General features: G+C 39.5%; 2 protein-coding genes and 1 long non-coding RNA gene across 9 annotated transcripts in view; 1 reads left to right on the forward strand and 2 right to left on the reverse strand.

Annotated features, from left to right (window-relative positions):
* The window catches only part of LOC309495648, a 198,799-nt gene extending 185,774 nt beyond the window's left edge, over nucleotides 1-13,025 (reverse strand). The window contains exons 1-2 of the long non-coding RNA XR_014204754.1: nucleotides 11,398-13,025; nucleotides 10,540-11,340 (exon numbers count right to left, since the gene is read on the reverse strand). This is a non-coding gene — a long non-coding RNA (uncharacterized lncRNA). The remainder of the gene's footprint in view (nucleotides 1-10,539; nucleotides 11,341-11,397) is intronic.
* Nucleotides 13,026-13,146: 121 nt separating this feature from the next.
* Nucleotides 13,147-24,111, forward strand: part of sugt1 (SGT1 homolog, MIS12 kinetochore complex assembly cochaperone) — a 144,223-nt gene continuing 133,258 nt past the window's right edge. For 4 of the 7 annotated variants that reach the window (XM_082165402.1, XM_082165405.1, XM_082165403.1 and 1 more), the window contains exons 1-3: nucleotides 13,147-13,278; nucleotides 15,325-15,398; nucleotides 15,472-15,538. In XM_082165402.1, coding sequence (XP_082021528.1) covers nucleotides 13,159-13,278; nucleotides 15,325-15,398; nucleotides 15,472-15,538 — 261 coding nt within the window. In that variant the 5' untranslated portion in view covers nucleotides 13,147-13,158. Of the gene's footprint in view, nucleotides 13,279-14,562; nucleotides 14,584-15,324; nucleotides 15,399-15,471; nucleotides 15,539-24,111 lie in introns of those variants that run through there. The other 3 variants (XM_082165404.1, XM_082165407.1, XM_082165408.1) reach the window with 3 other exon arrangements.
* Nucleotides 16,558-22,773, reverse strand: LOC309495593 (uncharacterized protein). The gene is made up of 2 exons (XM_082165395.1): nucleotides 22,001-22,773; nucleotides 16,558-19,423 (listed from the first exon to the last, which is right to left on the reverse strand). The coding sequence occupies exons 1-2, from the start codon at nucleotides 22,052-22,054 to the stop codon at nucleotides 18,017-18,019; spliced, it is 1,461 nt and encodes a 486-aa protein (XP_082021521.1). The 5' UTR covers nucleotides 22,055-22,773; the 3' UTR covers nucleotides 16,558-18,016.

Raw genomic sequence — 24,111 nt, forward strand, 5'->3', positions numbered from 1 at the left:
ATTTCACCAACGTCAGTTTTTGCATTTTTTGACACCAGTGACACACAGAGATCTGTTACAAAAGTACATATACAGAGAATTTCGTCAATTTCGAATTCGTCGCAACATGAGCGCAACACGTCCAGAATTTTTCTGAGGATTACGCCGTTCGGCTCTTTGCCGTTAAAAAACATGGGCGTTACATCAGGCCATGACTTTGTCAGGCCTCTTACGAAATCTATTTCATTTTTGAGATTTGTCCCACGTTTGGTATCCTGTGCACAATCGTTTTTCATATCACACGCAGCATCGATGATCCTGTGCATCAAGCCAACCATCTGGCCTCTAAAATGATCTTTAAACATACTGTCTAGCGTAGCTCTTAAAGGACACTCTTTGCCCGTGGCGAACTCACAAGCCGGATGATACCTGTGCCCAGCATCGTCAGAACTCAACGGGGCACCGCTCTCCATCAGGTTTTGCGTCGCCATTTTTTCAACTTTTCAGCTTTTCGTTCCTGGAATGTTCCTGGAATCTCCTGAGTCCTTGCGGCACAGTCGTCCAGGGTTTGTGCGTTAATGCTCGGAAGTTTTTGGGTCAGAAGCGTGACTTGTAGAAGCGTAGTTTGCGTCAGGTTCAGGCAAACAGGACTTTCAACTTTTGTTGCAGTAGCACAGCAGTCCTCGGCTAGTAGAGCTAGAGTAGAGCTAGAGCGTGCGATGTCCTGAAATATTTATCAGGACAACAGCTCAGCCCACCCTGTTGTGTAGGATGCACGGGGGCTGTCATCAGGAAAGCCGTAAATAACTATGTAAATTAAAGCCACATTGCATCAGAAGTAGCGTCATGGAAAAGTTATGCATATGCCGCCAGAGAGAAGTTTATTATTTTCACTCAATCCAGTGACAAAATCTGATTAAACATGGTTGAATTGTTCACCATAAGTTCTGTAACAAACATTTAGAAATTATTTCATTTTGCGCATGCTTTAAGTTAATTTGACTATGAAGATGTTAAAGTTCATAGACCTTAAGCGCATTGAGTTAAAATTAAAATCCATATCGCATTAAACGCATCATTACCGAATTCAGGGGAGTTTAATAACTTCAATAGTTATCAAGCACCAGCTGATTTAAGTTTTTCTTCAAACAAAAGTAATTTTCGGATAAATCATCGTACACATACATGTGTTTTGTTGTATGCACAGATTTTGAGGGTCGCTTATAGAAAGAGGTGTCCTTGTCTTTGTTTCGCGGTATTTTTAAAACATAGAACCAGAGAACAGAGAACCTTGTGCGGCATTCTATATCCGCATAAAGGGTTGAAATATAAAATATACATTTTAGCGCTATTTAAAACTAGGACGGTATAATAATATAATGTAAATGTCTCCCATGAAGATGATGGTTTAAACCATCATTTTATCAAATCAAGCCAATTCATGCGAATACTGTCGTATATGAACAAAGAGAAGACCTAGAGTTCACTAACATTACAGCTAACAGTAGGAAACAGATATCCGGGGGAAAGTGTAAAGATCTCATACATGCCAAACTATCTAAAATGGTGCCTTCGAAGGGCACTGAAGTTTTTAATCATTATCAACATATTTTTGATAAAAATAACTATATAGAGTTCCAAATGACAGTTATTTTTGAGCCCGACACTTTTAAGCGCTCCAAAGTTCTAACTAGAGCAGGGGGCAGAGTTAAAAAAGGAACTTTGTCTAGCCTTAATTTACTGAAGGCTATGGATGTTAGGTAAATGTTTATTAAATTAATTCACAATATGTACAGATTCATTATTAATCTTATGCCTAATATGATGAAAATGGCTGTTATTTGTTTCTTCTCCTATCACATTAAATCACATGTATTATCTAGGCCTATTTTAAGTTCAAAATGGTGAAATTAGGAAAAAAGTTGATTAGTTTGCCTGATTATTTTTGTCGTTGTTTAACATTTCTCAAAACAGCTGTCAAATATGAAATGTTTAGTTTAGCTACTTGCACATTATTTCGCACTTTATGACCATTATCAGCTGGAACTCGCTCTCAGCGGCTCCTGTGAACATACTATTGTCCTAACATAGACTATTATTGTTATTGTCCTAACATAGACTATTGTTTTAACTCTGGTTTAACCTGCTGTGCGTCTGTTCACTGTCCATCATGTGCTCTAACACCTGCAGCATCAGCCGGTTCATTGACTTTGAACTGGTGTATGAATGTGTCTGCAGGTGTATCTAACCCTAACAACTAATGACCAAAATTATTTTTGCTATTGTACATACATTTTATTCTTCTAACTGTTTGTCTTTGGTTAACACAGCTGGAGAAGAACAACAGGGAGGTTGGAAGACACAGTAGAGGAACTACAGAATAAATATGGAGAGAAAACAGCATTAAAAAGGATCAAGTCCATAGTGAAAAAAATCAGAAAAAAGAATATCAAACGTAGGAAAAGATTTATAATTTACTTTGTTAGTAGTCAGTATGTTTCTCAATCTTCAATAAGCTTTACTATAATGTTTCCATGGTTTTGGTTGTGTAATTAATTGTAAATTTTTTTAACAGATGGTGACGTTCAAACGCTGAGCGTTCAAACACATTCTGGAAACATGACAAATCAACAGCCTAACAACCTTCCACAACGACAGCATAATAATACTAATAATAATAATTCTACATCATTCGGACGGCCATTAATTCAGAACCCTAATCGGCTTAACTTAACAATTGACCAGATGAATGGTGGGACAATAGTTGCTACAATCATGGTAGAAAAAAACAATATATGGTGATGTTAACATCGGTGCGGTGAGTGTCTGATAATTTAAGAAACAGTTGCGTAGTTAAGAAATTATTTGTGTATGTTATATATATATTTATTTATGTGTATTTTTTGTTTTTTAAAGTTAGTCCATAGGGTGTGGAACTTTGCACAACTATTTACACACATACTGTTTTTGACACATAGTGATTGTGAACATTCCTTTTTTTTATTTATTTTTTTTATTTTTATAATACATCTCTTTCATTTTGTGCCGGATGTTAAAAGATAAAGGTATCAGTTAATAACAATTAAAAACTTTAAATCAACATGAAGCCATAATATTAATCAATAAAATATGGTTAAGTTACAGTACAATGACTAACATAATATTTTATTTTATTTTATTTACAAAGTTGTGCGTCGTGAGTGAGACCTCGCAAAGATTACACCAATATTAGATTTCTTGTTGCGTGGTCGCACTATATGCCAGAAGCTTAGTCATCAACATCTAAACTAAACATTATCATGGTTTAGTTGTATTTTAAAACACTTTTTTATTTTTTTATTTTCATTTTTCAGGTTGATATTTGTAGAAATAAGCAAAATACATTTATAAAAACAAGTTAATGGCCTTGTGTCAGAACACAACAGGTCTTTTTATTGTAACTTTGAAAAGTGTAATACAGTATTTGATTTTTACAAATACCTAAACCAATGGGCCTAAGCCGTTGACCCCTGAAGTTATGACTTCTGAAGGCCTCTCATGTGTAGATTCGCTCGTTGAAAAAATGGTATTTTATTAGCTAAAATCATTGTCTGTATTCATAAAATATGTCCTCATGGGTGTAAAATGACCTCTGCCAATGATCTGACTTATCCTCGTAAGCGAAACATTTCTTATCTTTATTTACATGGGGCGGGTAAGTCCAAGGAGGCTTCCGTGTCGTTCCGCCATCTTGAAACACTATAATACCAGAGAGGGACAAAAAGCGCTAGCCTAACTCAACACGTTTCATCATCAACACTAGTCATCAGCACATTCAAAAGAACCATCAAAATAGTGTTACATTAAATTTGACAAAAATTGTAATTCTGAATTTAGTCATAATTATAACAAAAAGTTGAAATTAAAATTGACTATGCGTCATAATTATGAGATGAAAAGTTTAAATGATGATGTACTAAAATTGAAATTATGATAAAGTAAATATTCCATAGTGACATTTTCTGAATTTTATATAATTGTATTTGTGAAAATGTTTCAGTACTGAAACAGCATTTATGAGTTTTTACATATCTTCTGCTTGTTTCTGCAGTTCGTGTAGGCCTCTAAGCCTATAAATTACTAAAAATGATTATTGAATAACTTGAATTTTGTTGACAATGTAAAAAAAATTGACTTTCCATACCGGGAGTTGAACCCGGGCAGCCTGGATGAAAACCAGGAATCCTAACCGCTAGACCATATGGGGGGCACTGTGTGGGACAATATAATGCAGGATCATACTTATGCCGAGCCACAGGAAAAGAAATCCTCTTGGCCAAAAAGCAAAAATTTAATTTATCGGTATGTAAATAAATATCGGGATAGCTTTTCCCAGGTGGAAAGAGCTAATGAAGGAGAAAGAGGAACGCTGTAGGTGCCTGCTTTCTTCTCGACAGGTAAGTCAAAGGTATGGTCTAAATTACAAGCTTTTTCATTGCTTGGTTGTGTAAATCATTATATAGCTGCCATAACAGTAGAACATGTATCGTTAAACTCAATGATGTGCTATTGGAAGCCATGTTGTCATAGCTTCTTGACACATTACGGCTACCGCAGTTGCAACACGCATTTGAAAAAGCGAGTAGATGGGAGAACCACTAGATGGGAGAAATTCTTTTGGGAGGACTAACTTGTAGTAGGGTCTAAAAAAAAAAAAAAGCCTCCACAATTGAGGAGGTCAAAGGGCATGCTTCCTGCTATAGTATCATCAGCTCTACCCAAAGTCTGTTCATGCGACCACCAGACAGATTTTAAACACCGGATTTAAACTTCTACATATATTTTGAGTAGATAACCGATAGTATATTCTCAGTAAAGGGTTTCACCTTGTGTGTTTCCACACTGATTAAGGATAGTTCGGGAGATACAAGTAAAAATGATCTTATACGATCTTATACTTATACTTTGAATTAAGACGAGTAAAATTAAATATTCGCTCAAGACCAACTTTACTTATCACACATCGCGTCTCTGAAATTGTGTGGTGATTTTCCAAATGATACCTACTTAGTCTAAATAAGAGCAACGTGGAGTCCTCGGATTTCTTAAAACAACATAACAACAACAAAAACATTGTGACAAACTTTGACAACATGTTTCATGTTGTATGGACAAAACTACTGTTTGAAATATTTTTGTATAAATAAGATCTAAGATGGCTAAGCATACTTTTTGCTTTTATTTAAATCTAAAGTTTTTGAACAGACGCTGTTTAGTAAAAATAATACATAAGTCTTCTAAGAAGATAAATAGAAGATATGATTTTAATAAAACTTTAAAGATTTGATTTAAACAGTCTTTAATTTTAAAATATCTAATTTATAAGGTTATGCTTTTAAATGAATTTAGTATAGAACTCTGGATGTACTCTGGAACGCAGACTAGATTTACTGTGACATTGTCCCCCCGAGGCTCATCTGGTCAACTATTTGCTTTTTGGATTGTTTTTTATCGTTGCATAAAGAACTACTTCACCTCTCTGGAAATGTAAGGTGTTTTTATTTATATATTTATTTAGCTAAAACTTTGTTTACATTTTTTAAAAACATTTTAGTAACATATGTTATTATTCATTGGTTATATATTTTATTAATAATAATTTAATTTAAAATAGAGATTAGTTGATTTTTTTTTTAGAACCGTGTGTGTGCGTGAAATTATATTAAATTATTTATTTATTTTATAGTTTTCTGTGATGGTCGTGTTTAGGTGTACATGATTGAATATGCAGTTACGGTACAAAAATCATTATGGCTATGGAAAGCCATAAAAATTGAAACCCCGCATGGACAAAAAATGCTGATTGAATCTCTTCATATAAGTGAGATTTAAGACGACTAAGTACAGTTTTTCACCAATCTAAAGTTTTTGAACAGACATTGTTTAATAACAATTATACTTTAGGTCACCGTTAAACAAAATCATTACAGTAATCTTCTAAAAGATAAATAGAAGATACGTATGTATTCAAACTTTAAAGATTTCATTTAAACAGTCTTTCATTTTAAAAGATCATATTTAAACTTTTACGATTATATTTTGAAATGAATTTAGTATAAAACTCTGGATGTACTCTGGAACGCAGACTAGATTTACTGTGACATGAGGCTCCTCTGACCTGTCACCCGATATCCTGAAGCTATCATTATTGTCAAGTAACTTCTTTCTCAGAAGACGCAGCGCTGATCGGAAGGACCTTATAAGTATCCTATCAGTGGGACAGTCTCTAAATGTTTTCATGGTTGCTCTCTCTGAAGATAGTCCTATGTAGTCATTTTCATTGTAACTCTCTAAACATGTAAGATGGATTTTATTGTTTTTGTTTATCTAAAACAAATGGTTTCAGTAGATATTTTTTATAACCATTTAATTTATATACTTTTATAAATTCACTGTTACCTATGGAATGCGGAGGAGCAGGAGGGGGGTGTCAGGATGTAGAGGACGCGCGCATAGACACGCAGACACGCGCGTGGCTCCTTTACTGGTGAGATAGATAGACTTTACTGGCGCCTGCTGACAGACACGAGCGGGGGCCCCTGTTTGAGAGACTTTTTTATTAAGACTTTAATAAAATTGTTTATTAAAACATTATTACGACTTTTAATAATGTATTAAATTTAATAAAAAAAATAAAAAAATGTATAAAGATATCATTTAAACTTTGAAATAATTTTAGCCCTAACATAATGTCTCATTCTGATCGCTGAATAAACCCTAGGAGTCAGAGACCGTCAGGTGGTGCTGTAAGAGAGAACCACTCTGTGATTTTATTATTTTGTTTATCTAAAACTAAAACAATTGGTTTCAGTAGTTTTTTATTTTATATACTTTTAAAAGAACAGAATGTTTTTCAACCATAGCTAAATTTTTTTTATAACCATTTCATTTATATACTTTTAAAGAACAGTATGTTTTCAACTTTTTTGTGGTAGGTTTTAGTAAGATATTATATATTGTATGATGTATTCTTTTATCCTTATTCATTTATTCTTTTGTGTGATAGACACCACACTGATTTTCATAACCTGTTTTTTCTTCAGCGCTCTATAAACATTTAACTGCTTGTATAATTGTTTTTTCAATGTAGTATGACACACTTACACAGTCTTTTTCTTCTCTCATTCCAAAGGGGCACACAATGAGCTCTGGAATGCGGAGGAGATGCTGACACATATCCTAACAGCGCCTTCAAACTTTCTGTCATACACATGATCTAGGGCTAAAAAGGTTAAATGGCATAAGCTTCTGTCAAAATCACATGATCTAGGGCTAAAAAGGTTCAAATAGGGCAAAAGCTCCTGTCAAACCCACATGATCAAAGCAAGGTCAATAGGGCAAACCATAACAACATATGCCGGAAAGACACCGGAAGGTCAACCTGTCAAAACATATGATCGAAGGGATAGGAAGGGGCAATAGGTCAAAACTAACTGTCAAAACCACATGATCGACGGATAGGAAGGGTCAATAGGTCAATCCATAACAATAGGGACCGGAAGGGCAACCGGAAAGGTCAACCGGAAGGTCAATGACAACCGGAAGCCATCAATCATTTTGACACATGGTGTAGCATATATACTACTAACATGTATTCGAGCATATGGGACGCTCAAGGGTTCAGGATTAATGCAGTTGAGATGGTGGTGTGTGTTTCCGGTGTTGTGCCGAATTTCGACCCCCGCCAAATTATTACCCCCCTAGTATTGGTAGGTTTAGGATTAGCTGTGGGGGAGGGGTTAGGATTAGGGGTTGGGTTAGGATTAGGCAATCAGGTACTGACTTCAACGAGGGGGGTAATAATTTGGCAGGGGGTCGAAATTCGGCACAACACCGGTAAGAGAAACACGAGAGGGAATCCCAGTTGAACTTATTTATTCAAAGGAGTTTGTATATGTTAATTCACTTAATGTGTGGTCTGCAATAAACAGAATATAAACAAAGAAAACAGTTGTATAAATATATCAGTAAATTATACAAACATGCAGTTCAGCATATCAGTAAATGATACAAACATTCAGTTATTAAGTAATAGGCCTATATAAATTAACATACTTGGGTAAACCGCGTGCGGCGTGATTATATTATTAACATAATAAAGTAAACAATGACATGCAGATTGCACGATCGCAACGTTGTATATGCTCAATATTACAGTAGCAAACATAAAATGTCATTAAATTCAACATTTTCAAACAATATTGAACACACCGGTTGATCTGAAACTAGGTAGAGAATATCTTAATCTAATCTAATTACAATCATTTTCGAGCTCAAAGTCTGATATGAAAACGGTTTGGTTTCACTTTGTGACGCAGTTTAAAATGCGTTCATTTTACGAGCAAATCTCTACATTCAGAACAATATCAATAACAAAGGCGAAATATATACGAAAACTCCTATTCATTACGCACTGAGAAAAAACATATACGTGGTTGGATAACAGACCAGTCGGTCTGATTTGTAACTTAGCTGCCGATTTTGCATGTCCACACCTGGCTGATCGCTGTATAATACCAAACACCCAGGGGGCGTAGGGCTTTCTCACAACATGCATTTTCATTAATACAAGGAATGCAAAAAGTGCTGCACGGGGTGTTACCTCTTTGTGGTCTTTGGGTGTAGGGATGGTTCCATTTAGAAAAACAATATGCACTATTAATTATTAAAAATATAAAAACATGTATTTCATTAGTGTATTTGTGTGTCTATAGCTGAATATGTTATAAAATCAAAGAGAATAGCTCTGATGATATACATTTAGGCTACTTTTAATAAGTGCATTAATAGACTGCAGTGCTTCATTGTGCAGTGAATACTAAACTGTTTCATCAACAGAAGGGTGTTTTTTGTATGTTGTGTTAATTGATTTTAAAGCAACTATTCATTTAAAGAAGTTTGATTGAGGAAAAACTAAATATCATTAAGTGGTCTATTAACCCCCCTCCAACTTTCTGATTCACACAGTTGCATGCTTTTTATTGTGTTAGGATATGTATTGTTTTAAATGTTGTGTGTTGTTCATTAAAGACATTGTTCAAATTTTATTTTAGATTTAATCCTGCAGTTTACAGGATTTGTTTGTTATTTGTGCTTAGATAGCCATACCAGCCAGTAAAGTTCCATGGTTTCCAATGTGCCAGCATGCAATTTACGCGTTAACGCGCAATTTACGCGTTAACACGCAATTTACGTGTTAACACGTCATTTACGCGTTAACACGTAATTGCGTGTTAACGCGTAAATTGCGCGTTAACGCGTAATTACGTGTTTACACGACAGTTTCACACGTTTTGGCCCTTTTGGCCTTCCATAATCTAGCCTTTCTATCCGATTGTTAAGTCTGACGTCACGCGTGACGTTTAGCCTTTTCCGGGTCCAAGCGCTCCTCTCGTCCAGAAATAACAATGGTGGAACCTGTACATTTATTTACGATCACGTCCTTCTTAGTGAGGCACCCTTGGCGGTCAAAAAGGGTTTAAATTCCTTTAACACCAACAGAGTGGTTAGTGTAGCTCATCACTCAGGTGGTATAATTAAGGGTAGAGTCAGAGAATGTCTAATATAAAGAGAATTGGCACTCTCTGCTTACTTCCGGGTTCTGGACTGGTTGCAGTAACACGTCTCTATCCATGCGAGGGCGCTCGCGGGCGAGTGCAGAATGAATGGAGGTCTATGGCGAAATACCCCTCAAAACCCACTTTTCTCAGTATATCATTTTTTTTCTAGTAATTTAAATGTTGTATTCGAAAGGGGGGGGCTAAGATAATACACTCAGCTGAAAATTGCATTTTTAAGTTCACTTATCTGCTCTAAAAAAGCGTTCAAAAATGTGATGACGTCATTCATTAGCAGAATGCTAGCTTGTTCCGGCCAACAACGGCCCAACCTGTAAGAAATCGAAAGGACATAAGTACTGGTTCATTCAACTTTCGACCTATAACCTATGTTGAACTTGCAAAACCTACAATAAAATCTGAGATTTCTCAACGGCAATCGGGTGAAAGAGACACATTTAGCCATCTAGCCCCATTGACTCCCATTCAATCTGCACTCGCCCGCGATCACCCCCAGTGGAATTCTAATGGTACTGCAACCAAAATCAATACAATGGGGCTAAATAGGGAGTGCCAAGGCTCTCCGTAGACGGGCTCTGGTAGAGTCCAGACATCAATGAAAAAGAAGATTTACGAGTTAGCTCGGGACACGGGACACAGCACTGCGGCATTGTAAAAACACTCAATAATAACCAAAACACTAGCGAAAGCGGTAGGTAGGTAGAGAGGACCTGGACTTTGGACCCGGAAAGAGTATTATCGGAGAGTGGTTACGTCACGACTTAACAACCGAATACATGTCTATGAAAGAGGCTACATGCGATTTTCTGAAATTTAAACTCGTGACTGACACCTGTGGCCAAAAAAATGGAACTGCTCTTCCTTTCTGCTCGCTCTCGTACGTGCACACTTCACAAGTCATCCGCTGCAAAGAAGTCAACATTATGTTTACAGAGGTAAGAACAGTCAAATATATTGTTTGAGAAACTAAGTTTGTTTGCTGACTAGCGGTGGTGGCAGAGTGATCTGAAACGTTTAACATGAACGCGCTTGACGTCACATCCGCAGACAGCACGCGAAAAATCCGACCCGACAGAAAATAGGAAAAATAGGATACAGGCTTATAGGTGCACCCACTGTGAGCTGACAAGGTGTCAGTATGCTCATCAGGAGATGTTTGAGTCATAAATGGTCAAATAAAAAGGCTACTGTTACGTTTATTTTGGGGAAAAAGTTGCATGTAGCCTCTTTAATCTTTGGTTTTAAAAGAAATTAAATATTCTCAGGAGCCCCATTGACCCCTGAAGTTATGACTTCTGAAGACCTTAAGACGAGTACAATTAAATATTCACTCAAGACAAACTTTACTTATCCTGCGTCATGGACTACAGAGGCACATCTCGTCTCTAAAACAATGTGCTATCTTCAAATGTAAGGTGTCATCTTTTTCAGAAAAAGATGGCTTTCAATAAATTACAGTTATTGGCCATTAGTGTGTGTGTGGTGAGTTTGTAAATAGAATTTAAATAGACCAAAATAAAAGAAATGTGAATAAATGTACTTTTTTTATTTAGAAAAAATCTTTTTTTTTTAATCACGAACAAAAGAAACTAACATTTTAAAGTGGAAAATGTAATTATAATGCATATATACAAGTATTTTTTTTTGTGACACTGGGTTGCACGGTTTTCATTTAGGATAGTTTTTCATACACGCACGCATATACAAATACATACATAACGTTACATACGCACTTCCCCACATGCTAAGATAGCCTACATGAAAGAGTATTCGGCCATCAAAAATCATCCCACATGAATACATCATGCTGGTGTGTGTCGGTGGACAAAATACTGTTTGAATATCTTTGAATGAATAAGATCTAAGACGACTAAGCACAGTTTTTGCTTTAAAATTGCAAAGTTTTGAACAGATGCTGTTATGTAAAATAATACCTCGGGTTAAATTTATGCAAATTCATTTCTGGGTCATTCTATGGAAATGTCCATTTTCTGTCCCTAGCCTTTACAGAAATATCACACTTGAAAAACACTTTAGGGTTACAATTTCTTTACATTTTAAAATAAAGCAATATGTTATTTGAACAATTACAACTCTTGAGCCATCTATGTGACGATATTTGATTTTTAATTAATTATATAGAATTCCAAGCACCACAGAAGTGCTCGTCCCCACCGTCATGTACAGAGGGAAAATGCTTTATTTTGATGTCAATGACAAGTTTATCCCCCATTTAAAATACAATAATGTATACATAACAATCAAATATATTATGTAAATGATTTTAAAAAAAATGAACTAAAATACTTATGGATTAAACTACTTAATTTAGTTAGTATACCATGATTGACAAGATGTGGTTTGACCTTGTAGCATCCATTTTGTAAAATTAATTTTACATGAAAATTGTCACTGGTGTCACTTTTCTTATGGGAGAACCCCAGTGACACCGGTGACTCCCATTTATAGATAAACTTTATTCGAAGCTATTCATTTAGATTGTATGCCAATTGTAACAATTTAGTCTCATCTACTTAATTATGGTTGAAGAATAATGATCTTTGGTCTTATGTGTGTCATTGGGGATTGATTGTGTCATTGGTGTCACTGTCTTTTTCTGTCACGTTAAATAAAATGTCACATATGATAATAATTTTACATCCATTCAATTCTGATGCACTCAAAGTTAAGATTTAAAGGACTGCATCTGATTTTAATAGGTTTTTCAAATATTTTCATTGTTATAGCAAACATATGGTAGTGCAGATGAACTAACATCATTCAAGCATACTTTTAACAAACCTGATTACAATAAATAAAACATAATCTCCTTATTTGTTGCACTATTATTATTTTCTGTAACTCTGACTACATGTGCTGAAAAAAAAATTTGAAATAATATTTCATAAAAACCTTTAATATTGCCAAAGAAGTAAGTTAACACAAGTGTCAAAAAATGGTAGGCCTACATGCAGTCTTTAAATAAATGCACAAAATATAAAAAATCATTAAGCTGTCATTTTTGTGTATTCATAAATTCAAAGGGTGTTCTAATATGTGTTCTAAGTTTAAATGTTAGAAAAAGAAATCTGATCTTCAAAAGGCGTCTGAATTGAGGTGTCATTTTTGGGGTGCATCTTTCTTTCACGCTTTCTCCAAGAACAACAGGATGGGGGACAGCTCCCCCAGGAAGGAAAGATGATTTTTAACTTATCATAACAATCAATGGATAAGAGTAGGCTATATAAAATGTAACTTCTTGTCTCTTTTGTTTTGACTCCTGACTTTTTTCCTGAAGACACAGGTATAAACATCTAATTATACTGATCTTACAGTCCTGGTCAGTGTAGAGGTGTCAAAATGGTCACATTTTGGAGTCTCCCTGCCAGACAGGAATGCTTCAGATCAGGAGATTTTATGATAGGAGACAGTTGTGGTCTTTGATTGTAAAACACCAGGTGACCGGCCTATCTTTTAATTGCTTGATGTTTCCTGAAACAAACTGCAAATGCTAAAACATAGCAACTGCACAGAGAGGAAGGGGAGGGCCTGTGCCCCTGCCATGATGGAAACAATCTTCATTCTCAATTTAGCAAATGGAGAGCAAACATCTCCTCTGCTCAGAAATTCAAGGATCTATGATTTTAACCATAGACAAAAAGACCTCCTAATTTCCCCGATGGTAAGTTCATTTCAACACATTTAAAACTAACTTTAAAATACTTGATAATTTAACGTCTTATTTCAAACGATATGAAGTATTATTCACTATTTTATGTTTTATTTATCTATGCAAGTCAGTATATTGTGATGTCCGCATGATGACTCTATATCACTGATGTATTGGATTAAAATACTTATACTTGATAATTTAACATCTTATTTCGTTTATTTTTATGTTTTATGTATCTGCGTAAGACAGGATATTGTGGCGTCCACATGATGATCCTATATCACTGATATATTAGATTAAAATGCTTATACTTGATAATTTAACATTTCAATTAATATGAACTATTATTCACTATTTTATGTTTTATTTATCTATGTAAGGCAGTGTTTCGTTGTGTATTAGACTAAAATACTTATACTTGATAATTTAACATTTCAAATAATATGAACTATTATTCACTATTTTATGTTTTATTTATCTATGTAAGTCAGTATTTCGTTGTGTATTAGATTGAAATACTTATATTTGATAATTTAACATTTTGTTTCATATAATCTCTATTGTTTAATTTATGGACGTGACTGTGTGATCTGAAAACAATTCACTCTGACATATTTCTTCTGCTCAGAAGAAAACACCACGATCAGAAAAATTCTACGATCGGCAGTGCGCACTGCGCAGTGCGCTCGCTTGTCAGTTTGAGCTGTGGAGTAGGCTACACTTCGAGTCTTCTAAAAAGCTTAAACCTAACTTTATAACTTTAAATAATTAATAATTGCATTTTTAACTCATATAATGTGGTGTTTAAAAGATTAAAACTAACTTTAGAAATAGTTATACTTATATATGAAATAAGATTACATTTATTTCTGTTATTTTATGTTTTATTTGTCAATGCTATTTCTTAAACTCATTCGCCCGTTTTTATTCTCTCCCACAGACATTATGGACGCTGCAGTGAAATCTGAAAATCAAATCCATGACAGATCTCTTCATGTTCATAATTTCATCGTTCTGTGGACATTATCCTGCTATAATAAAAACACCCCCTGAAAAACATTCACTTCCTTGTCACACCAAGCAGATTGCAGCCATAAACACACATCCATAATCCATAATTTTCTATGTACATTTCTGAAATGCACTTTCTGTAAAGCTGCTTTGAAACAATATGTATTGTGAAAAGCGCTATACAAATAAATTTGAATTGAATTGCATTGAATTTGCGTGCACGCGCATGTCCCAAGTCAACACGATCCCCGGTTTCGTTTCTCCCATCACTAATATGGCTAAAAACACACGACACGGATGATGGTTTGTAATGTTTTTTGTTGTGCAAGCCATTCGAATTTCTGTGATGGTTTCTATAGCTTTTTTCCCAGCAGGGTCAAATAAATAAATGCATTAAATACGTACGTATATTGTTTTTGTCACGAATCTTTGTGCGCAATGTATTTTGTCGGGTCTTGGTCTTTTCACACAGTTCTTAATTCCGGAAGTAGTACAGGATTGACAGCATAGAAATATTAATACATAGAATACTCATTAGCGATTCCACATAAACCGTCCATGTTGGAACGGTCAAAGTCAGTCCATGAACAAACGAGAATAAATTGACTCTGTGTTTGCAACCATAGTTATATGCAAGTATGAATATCTATAACCGCAGCAGATGATTTTCATAGGATTTAATACAACAAGACGAAAGCATTAGCTAACACGACATTAAAAAGTTAGCATAGTTTATAAACTTGTAATATTGAGTTGATATACATATAAAACAAATATAAAAAAACCACATAAACTAACACATTCACACCTGTGAAATGTTATCCCTTTTTGGGGGGGAATTTAAATCCCGGCAGTTTTTACAACCAGAGGCAGCACACTGTTGTGCCATCTAAAAACTCGTTAATTTACAGCGAGGGACGACAGCATCTGAAGTGTTTTGACCGTTCCAAGATGGCGGACGCGTTAACACGTCTGGAGTGGTCGAGTGTGGTTTCTACATATACATATCTATGACTGACAGGCCCACATGTTTACTTCCTTTAGCGTCTCCGTTTCCTCCAGAACTTTCTACGGCTTCTGAAGGAAAGTACTGAGAGCGGACCCATGGCAACCAGCGGGTGAGTTATAAGGCCTTTTTTAACAAATGCATTTAATACCTACACACATACATGTATAACGTTACCAATATAGTGTGAAATTACATTGCAGGCGTTTCTCTGACAGTTTCATAGACGAGGATCCAGAGAGAGCCCTTGAGGTAGGCGCTTGTTCACTATCACCTGTTTTTGCAGTTTAAACATAAAGTTACTACTTCAGACGTGTTTATCTGACTTAGAATTCAAACATCTCTCTCGTGATGGGCAGCTTGGCGGTTAAACGGATTGTTTTACGGTAGGGGTTGGTATGGACGTTAATAAAGACTCAAACCACATGAATATGATGCTGGTTGCATAATTTGTTAGGGAGAATCTTTTTCGCTGTCGAATTGTGCTACCTACAGTGGGAGGTAACAAAATCTGAGGGTAGCACAAATTGTCAGACTGGTCAAAACTTTGAGCTTCCGCAAGAGCCAATGAGGTTTGTTCTCGCACGTCAAGCTGGTTTCGGTTGAGCTTCTGTTTATGTTCGCTGATATCTATAATGTGAATAAAAGCCTAAATTCATTCTGTTCATTGTAGCACTCGTATCTCTTCAGAAAATCTGTTCTAAACCGCTCTATTCATATTGGTAATCCGCGGGTCGGGCAGGCCAAATAATATAAAACAACAACATTCCAATTAATTGTGGGTGTGTCGCGGGTGGATGAGATAAGTCATTGTGTTGATTATAATAAAGACAGAACTCTCATTTCGCGGTAAAAAGCAACGAATGTGCTTCACTCTTTTACTTTCGTTTTCAACAACAACGTTTAAGTTATCTCTTTAGGGAAAACCAATCAAGGAAAAAATATGCCCAGATCACCTCGTAGTGGCCATTATATAAAACATAAAGGAAAACGTACTCGGTTACTAACGTAAACTCGGTTCTCTCTAGAAGAGGGAACGAGTACTTGCGTAAGATATCTTACGCTAGGGGAAAACCTCTTTTCCTCGAGATATTGAAGCCAAAAATTATCCTTAATTTTGCAATAATGTAAAACGCATTGCAGCAGCATGCAGACATGGGCGAGACAGCTCGCGCGCCCATTGGCTGCTCTGCGGCAACTGCACCAGCCTATCGATAGAGGCTCCGAAATCGGGTGGGGCCAGGGCTATAAATACGGCCCAGAGAGGCTGGTTTGGTCAGTTTTTCATCGCTGAAGCGAATCAGAACATGACGCATGCACGGCAAGATACGCAAGTACTCGTTCCCTCTTCTAGAGAGAACCGAGGTTACGTTAGTAACCGAGTACGTTCTCTTACGAGAGGTCTCTCGTACTTGCGTAAGATATCTTACGCTAGGGGAACACAATGTAAAACGCCGTGCGTGCTTGAGACATAACACTAAAGTCCCAAGGGCAGGTGCCCGGGGCTCATACAGTGCCTAATCACAAGGGACTCACAGAGAATCCGGGAAGAGGGGCTAGAATAGCATCATTCCTGTAATATTGAGCTCTGATAAGAGCATGTTATATCAAGTGTTCCACACAGCCAGGGCGAACTCAGCCTGGACTGGTAAATATGGGGGACTTACGTACTGCCCACAGAAGTATATAGGCGATCAGTGATCGACGCTCTAGCAGTTTCAGCATCCCGAGCCGATAGCATCGGGCGGGCAATACTGAAAAATTAAACCGAGAGCAACCTAGCTTGCAAAGCGGGAACCTCGAGGTTATAAAACCTTATAAATGTAGACGGGGAGGCCCAGCCTGCCGCCATACAGATATCTTGCAAGGCAATCCCACTGGACCAAGCCCACGACGAGGCCATGCCTCTTGTGGAGTGCGCTTTGACACCTATCGGGCATTGCAGGCCCTTGGATGTGTAAGCTAGCGCTATAGCATCAACTATCCATCTGGATAGACTCTGTTTTGACGCAGCTAGTCCCTTAGAACGTCAGCTGAACAAAACAGAGAGCTGCTCCGTCTGTCTGAAAACAGATGAGCGAGACACATAGGCTCTTAACGCCGTGACCGGGCAAAGGAAGCCTGCGTCCCCTTCCTCCTCAGATACCGGCAGGGCCGACAGGGAGATAACCTGTGCCCTAAACGGTGTGTTGAGGGATTTAGGAACATATCCGTGCTTTGGTTTGAGTATGACTCTCGAGTCATTCGGCCCAAACTCCATACACGTCGTGCTCACTGAGAGCGTTTGCAAATCCCCTATGCGCTTCACTGAAGCGAGAGCCAGAAGAAACACTGTTTTGAAAGACAAGGGTTTCAGGTCTATTGACTGTATTGGCTCGAATGGGGCACCTTTCATGGCTTCCAGAACCGTGGAAAGGTCCCAAACGGGAACTGAGGGTGGTCTGGGAGGGTTCAGCCTCTTAGCTCCTCTAAGGAAGCTAATGACCAGATCGTTCCTTCCTAATGACTGGCCAAGCGGTGGTTCAGCGAACGCTGCTATGGCCGCCACATAAACTTTGAGCGTGGATGGGGTTCTGCCCTTATCCAGAAGCTCTTGTAAAAAGGAGAGAACCTCCGGCACCCCACAGCGTGAGGGTGAAGTGCCACTCGCTGTACATCAGCTAGTGAACACAGACCATTTTGAGGAATAGAGCCGCCTCGTAGATGGAGCTCTAGCCTGCGTGATCGTGTTTAACACTCCCGCTGGGAGGTTAACGGGTACCCGTTGATGGCCCACACATGTAGGGACCAAAGCTCCGGGCGAGGATGCCAGATCGAGCCGTTCGCCTGCGAGAGGAGATCCCTCCTCACCGGTATCGGCCACGGGGCGGTACTCGTCAGCTGCATCAGGACTGGGAACCAGACTTGGTTTGTCCAAAATGGGGCGACGAGTAGCACTGGGCATCCGCTCTCCCTGATTCGCTCTAACACCTGGGGTAGGAGCGTGACAGGGGGAAACGCATAGAGCGGGCAGCGGGGCCAGCGTGAGCCAGCGCATCCCTGCTCTTGGAGAAGAATTCCTGACAATGAGCGTTCTCTTGAGACGCAAATAGGTCTATTTCCGCTCTGCCAAATGTCCTCCATAGCATTTTGACTGTCTGTGGATGTAAAGACCATTCTCCTGTCGGCAGATTGTTTCTGGACAGTCTGTCTGGTCCCACATTCAGATGGCCGGGCACATGCGCTGCCCTGAGCGAGCGCAGGTTGTGCTGAGCCCAGACCAGGAGGCGTTCCGTCAGCCTGTGAAGGATTCTGGATCTGATACCTCCTTGGTGATTTATATAAGCCACCACTGACATGTTGTCCGAACGGACCAAGACGTGGTGTCTTTTTATCTTGGGGCAAAAGCGCCTCAGCGCATTGTCGACTGCCATCATTTCCAGGCAGTTTATATGCAGAAGCTTTTCCCGTTCCGACCACTGGCCGAATAACGGTCTGCCCTCGAGCAGCGCTCCCCATCCCGAGGTTGAGGCGTCCGTAGACACCACCTTCACACTCGAGGAAGTCCCCAAGCTTACACCTGACCGGTACCAGTCGGTCACTGTCCAAGGTTTCAGAGCTGCGACGCATTTCTGATCGACCTTGAGGCGCGCGAGACCGGAGGTCCAAGCTCTGCGCGGCGCACGCTTTCAACCAATACTGCAGCGGGCGCATGCGAAGCAGACCCAGCTGAAGCACTGAGGATGCTGAAGCCATGAGACCCAGCATCCTTTGAAACTTTTTGAGCAGGACTAAAGTGCCGTGGCGAAAAATCTCTTTCATGCGCTGAATACTTAGTCTGCGCTGCGGCGACAGCTGTGCTGTCATAGACAGCGAGTCCAGATCTGTGCCCAGAAAAGATATTTTCTGACTGGGAGACAGTGAACTCTTTGCCCAATTGACTGTGAGACCTAAATTCTCGAGGTGATCGAGTAATATGGTCCTGTGTTCTATGAGCTCCGACTGTGATCGAGCTAGAACCAGCCAATCGTCCAAATAATTCAGCACTCGTATGCCTCGGCGCCTGAGGGGTGCGAGCGCTGCATCCATGCACATCGTGAATACGCGAGGTGCCAGGGATAGGCCGAATGGCAGGACTGTGAACTGATATGCCTGGCCCTCGAAGGCGAATCTCAAAAATCGCCTGTGACGTGACGCTATTTGTATTTGAAAATAAGCGTCTTTCAGATCTATCGACATGAACCAGTCCCCTTGGCAAATTTGCGAGAGGATTTTCTTGGTCGTGAGCATTCTGAACCGTCGTTTCAGAAGTGCTTTGTTTAGTCGTCTTAGATCTAAAATGGGTCTGAGACCCCCGTCTTTTTTTTTTTTTTTTTTTTGGTACCAGAAAATATCTGCTGTACATGCCCCCTTCGCTCTGAGCTTGTGATAGGGGTTCTATAGCCCCTTTGCTCAGTAACTTCGCTATTTCGGCCCGAAGTAGGTGTGCTACTTCCTTTTTCACCGTAGTATCGATTCGCGCCGCTTTGCGTTGCGGGCGTCGACCGAACTGTAGCAAATAGCCTCTTTCTATAATGTCTAGCACCCACTTTGAAACCCCGGGTAGCCTTGCCCATGCGTTTGCACGAATGGCTAGGGGTTGAATGCGAAGCGCGCTCTGGTCGCTCAGCGACAGAGGGGCTTCAGTGTGCTGCAACATAAGCGTCGCGCTTATGACATTTGAGGCAGGGCGCGCGCTGATAACAGCGGGCAGATTGCCCGCGCTCGACTCCTCTTCGGTGGTCAATCGAGAGGGGGAGGGCTGGGCGAGTCCCGTAAGACCTGTCATGTCTATGTGTGAATGTGGGCGTGGGATAGCGGGCACATTTACAACACTGAGAGCATTGTCTGCCTGAGCAGAGCGAATGCATGTTGGTTTCGTTTTACAGAAACCTTGAGACATGCAGAACGTAGTGTTTGTGGGCACTGGGCAGTGGGCACATTTACCACATTTAATGCGCAATCGATCTGGGTCGATTTCATGTGCGCGAGCCCTGTGTGACGGGCTGTGTTTCTGTGTAGGAATGAGCACTGGGCATTTTGTCTACACTCATAACACCATCGGCCGTGGCCGGAACACCAGAAAATACACTCTATGGGATTTATCTGGGTAGCCGTAAAGCGGCGTTTGTGTGCAGGCAAGCGGGCTGTGTCGCCGACTTGTTTACTGCAGAATACACTGGAACAGTCGCATTTACTGGAACTGAACGAGCGAGAAGTTGCCATAGAAACAGAGAGCGTCAACATGCTGGCGTTTGTTTGCAGGCGTGCGTGCATTACAACAGGCTCGCTCACTGCAGTATGACATTTCCAGTCGCCCGAACTTCAGAGGGGAATGAGAAATAGAATTCGGCCCGGCCGCAGCGGGACATTAACACTCTTTTCTCCTTTCGCCAGTGACGCACGGGAACCATAGAAACGGTGTTTGGGTGCAGGCGAGTGGGTTGTACAACGCGCTCGTTGGCTGCAAAATGCACATCTGCAGTCGCCTTTCAGGGAACTGACAGAGCGAAGCATTGGAGGCATAATTAATCTGCCGTTAGACCGAGATTCGAACTCCGGTCTCTCGTGTGAAAAACCAAAGATTCCGCCACTGAGCCACAGGGGGGAACACAAAGGCTTTCAGATGCACGAGCATATAAGAGCGTCAACATGTTTTCTTCGGCGTTTGCTTGCCGGCGCTGCAATATTTATATTTCCAGTCGCCTGATCAGGGAACTGAGAAATGTGTGAGAAGTTTCAGGTCAGTCCAGCCTCGGCGGGACTAAAACGCTATTTTCTCCTTTCGCTGGTGATTGACGCGTGAATGGGGCGCAGAGGCAGGGTAGCTTTCTTGTACGTAAAGAAAAACTAACCCCGACCGTCCGCTTCCAGCCTCCCCTGTGAACGGCGCATTTTGCGCGGCTCGAACAGAGGGAGAGAGAAAGCTAGCCCCGTGACTGTCCGCTCCTGACATCCCCTGTGAACGGCGCGGTTTGAGCGGCTCGAACAGAGGGAGAGCAGGTATCATCCTCCAAGCAGGCAAGGCAAGCGGGCGCACCGGCGAGCTTTGCGGGTTGGGGGGGAAAGGGGCGTCTTGAAAAAGACGCCCGGCTCTTTTAGTGCAATGAGAGTGTGTGTCGCGGCGGCGAACACACACACATACACAAAACACAGTAGAAGAGAAAAGGATATGTACGCCGGAAAGCGTCAGCAGAAATGGCGACTGAAGGCGGCGAGATGTCGACCAGCAGCTTCAGATGCACTAATCCCGCTGGGTGCTTGACTCAGACGGCGCGGCTTCCTCTCAGGATCCAGCGACGCGAAGGCCCGCTGAAGAGATGAAAAACTGACCAAACCAGCCTCTCTGGGCCGTATTTATAGCCCTGGCCCCACCCGATTTCGGCGGGACATGACGTAATGGGCGCGAAGCGCCCTCATTGGTTCTGACGTCATGAGGAGCCTCTATCGATAGGCTGGTGCAGTTGCCGCAGAGCAGCCAATGGGCGCGCGAGCTGTCTCGCCCATGTCTGCATGCTGCTGCAATGCGTTTTACATTATTGCAAAATTAAGGATAATTTTTGGCTTCAATATCTCGAGGAAAAGAGAGACCTCTCGTAAGAGAACCCCCACATGAGATATTGCTTAACTTAAAGGACAAGTTCGGTATTTTACACTTAAAGCCCTGTTTTCAGATCGTTTCTGATGAAATAGAACGGTTAACCCTCTGAGGTCTGAGCTGTTTTCTGGGCCCTGGAGGTGGTCTGACATGCTCTGACATTTGTGTTTTTTTCTGTTACTAGTGACATTTTCATGGCTAAAATCTAATTACACTGTATTCAGCACAAACTCTGCTACAATAATATATCAGCAGCATGTATGTAAAAGTTTGTAGTTTTGAGATAATGACATTTATGCGTGGTTTGTGAAAATACAAAAAAAAATTCTCACTGAAATAAGGCCATGAAACCCATACTGATTATTTCTTCACAAGACTTTTGAAAATTGTATGACATAGCCTAGAATATTTGCTCCAAAACTATGTGAAAATCACCCTGACTGCTCATTCAGATAAGACAATATATTGATTTAAAATTTCTAAGACGTGTTTTGTGTGACAAAGCCATATGCGAAGAGGCGTGATCATCTCATGAATATGTAAGCTTTTCACACCTGAGAAAGACAAAGACACTCCCCTAACTGCCCTATTAGGAGCGATCAGGCCCTGTCATTCAGAGCAACCTTGCACAAAGAATGAGGAGATTTAAAAAAGAATGGCTTTTAGATTGTTTGGATTTATTTACAACACAACACAATCCAAAAATACAAATGACAAAAGAGCACATTGAAAACAATGATCCAAAGACAGAGACCTTTGTGCCATTCCTAAAAACATTGTACATACCTTTCATTTCCAAGGTGTTTGATTTTCACTTTACCATGTTCATGTACAGAGACTCATGTGAATGTTGAAGTCAGCAGGACTCAGTTGCATCTGGTCCCTGAAAGAAGAAAAAAAAGAAAAAACTGTGAACATAATGATATCAAGAGAAACTATAGGGCTGCACGATTTTGGGAATAGATTTTAGATTTTTCTGGTTAAAATTTCTTTTTTAAATTCACAGAATACACACACACACACACACGTTTCCAACAATATATAATGAACACCAGGTTTGTTGTGCCTTGTAGGCATAGGCTACGCAGTGCTGCATAAAATAATAATAACAATAAATTAAATCTTCCAAAAGATTTCAAGAACAACTACGCTAGAGAAAAATAATATTGATTATCATATGTTACTTCAAATGTTTCCATTCGTTATGATGATATGAAATGAGATAATAGTAAAAACATAAAGCCTAATGTTTGGTGCATTTTTCCTTTCAAACGCAATCGTGCTCCAAAATATGATACATTAAAACCCACAGCGCGCTCCAAAATATGATACATTCAAACGCCATCGCGCTCCAAAATATTAAACATTATGGTTATACATATCTATGTTTGAGCAGATATCCACAAACAGTATTTAACAGGAAACACGGGTCTAAATAGTATAATATTCACCATATATCTAGCAACAGTTCAACTGCAATGTGAAGTTTATGCAACAATACCATAAACTAATAAGTAAGAATTTCTTACCTTACATCTTTCTTGTCTTCAAATCGCGTTCTTCTTCTGGGAGTAAATCCAATGTAAGCTCAGACGTGTCTTCCAAACTCGACGAAAAGCAGAGACTTGTGAAGTGTTTTGGTGTTTTGTGTTTGAGGTAACGAGGGCGTTCGCGTCCCATGTGGAGATTTGCATGTGAATCTCTTTTGCGCGAGTGGGCGTGTCGAATTAAAAAGTAATTAGCAAGCGTTTGAGATACTGGACATCCTGTTGGTTTTATACAAATTACTTAAACAGAGAATATTTGTTTTCAGTTTGAATCCGATCATTTAAAAGTACACACTTAAATGTGTATAAAGGTATATGGCTCATAAATGTGTGAGAAGTATTCGCTGAGTTATGTTTCAGTTTATAGACGTGCTCAAGAAAAAAAAGTTCACCGCGACGGAGAGGCAGAACGCACACCCTGTTTATTTTCTTTATTTTACAAAAGCACAATGTTTTGATTTGATTGTAAGTGGACACATACAAAAGTAGAAATATCACAGATTATTTTTTTATATTTCTTTTTTCTGTATAACCATAAATGACGGAGTAATTTAAGTTTATGTTGCTGCTATGTGAAAAAAATCCAGCAAAACGCGTCGGCGCGTTTCTCGACCTCAGAGGGTTAAGATAGAAATTTGGACACATGGTGCTGGCCCGAGAAT

The sequence above is a fragment of the Leuciscus leuciscus genome, assembly GCF_965113295.1.
Source record: "Leuciscus leuciscus genome assembly, chromosome: 3".
Classification (NCBI taxonomy): domain Eukaryota; kingdom Metazoa; phylum Chordata; class Actinopteri; order Cypriniformes; family Leuciscidae; genus Leuciscus; species Leuciscus leuciscus.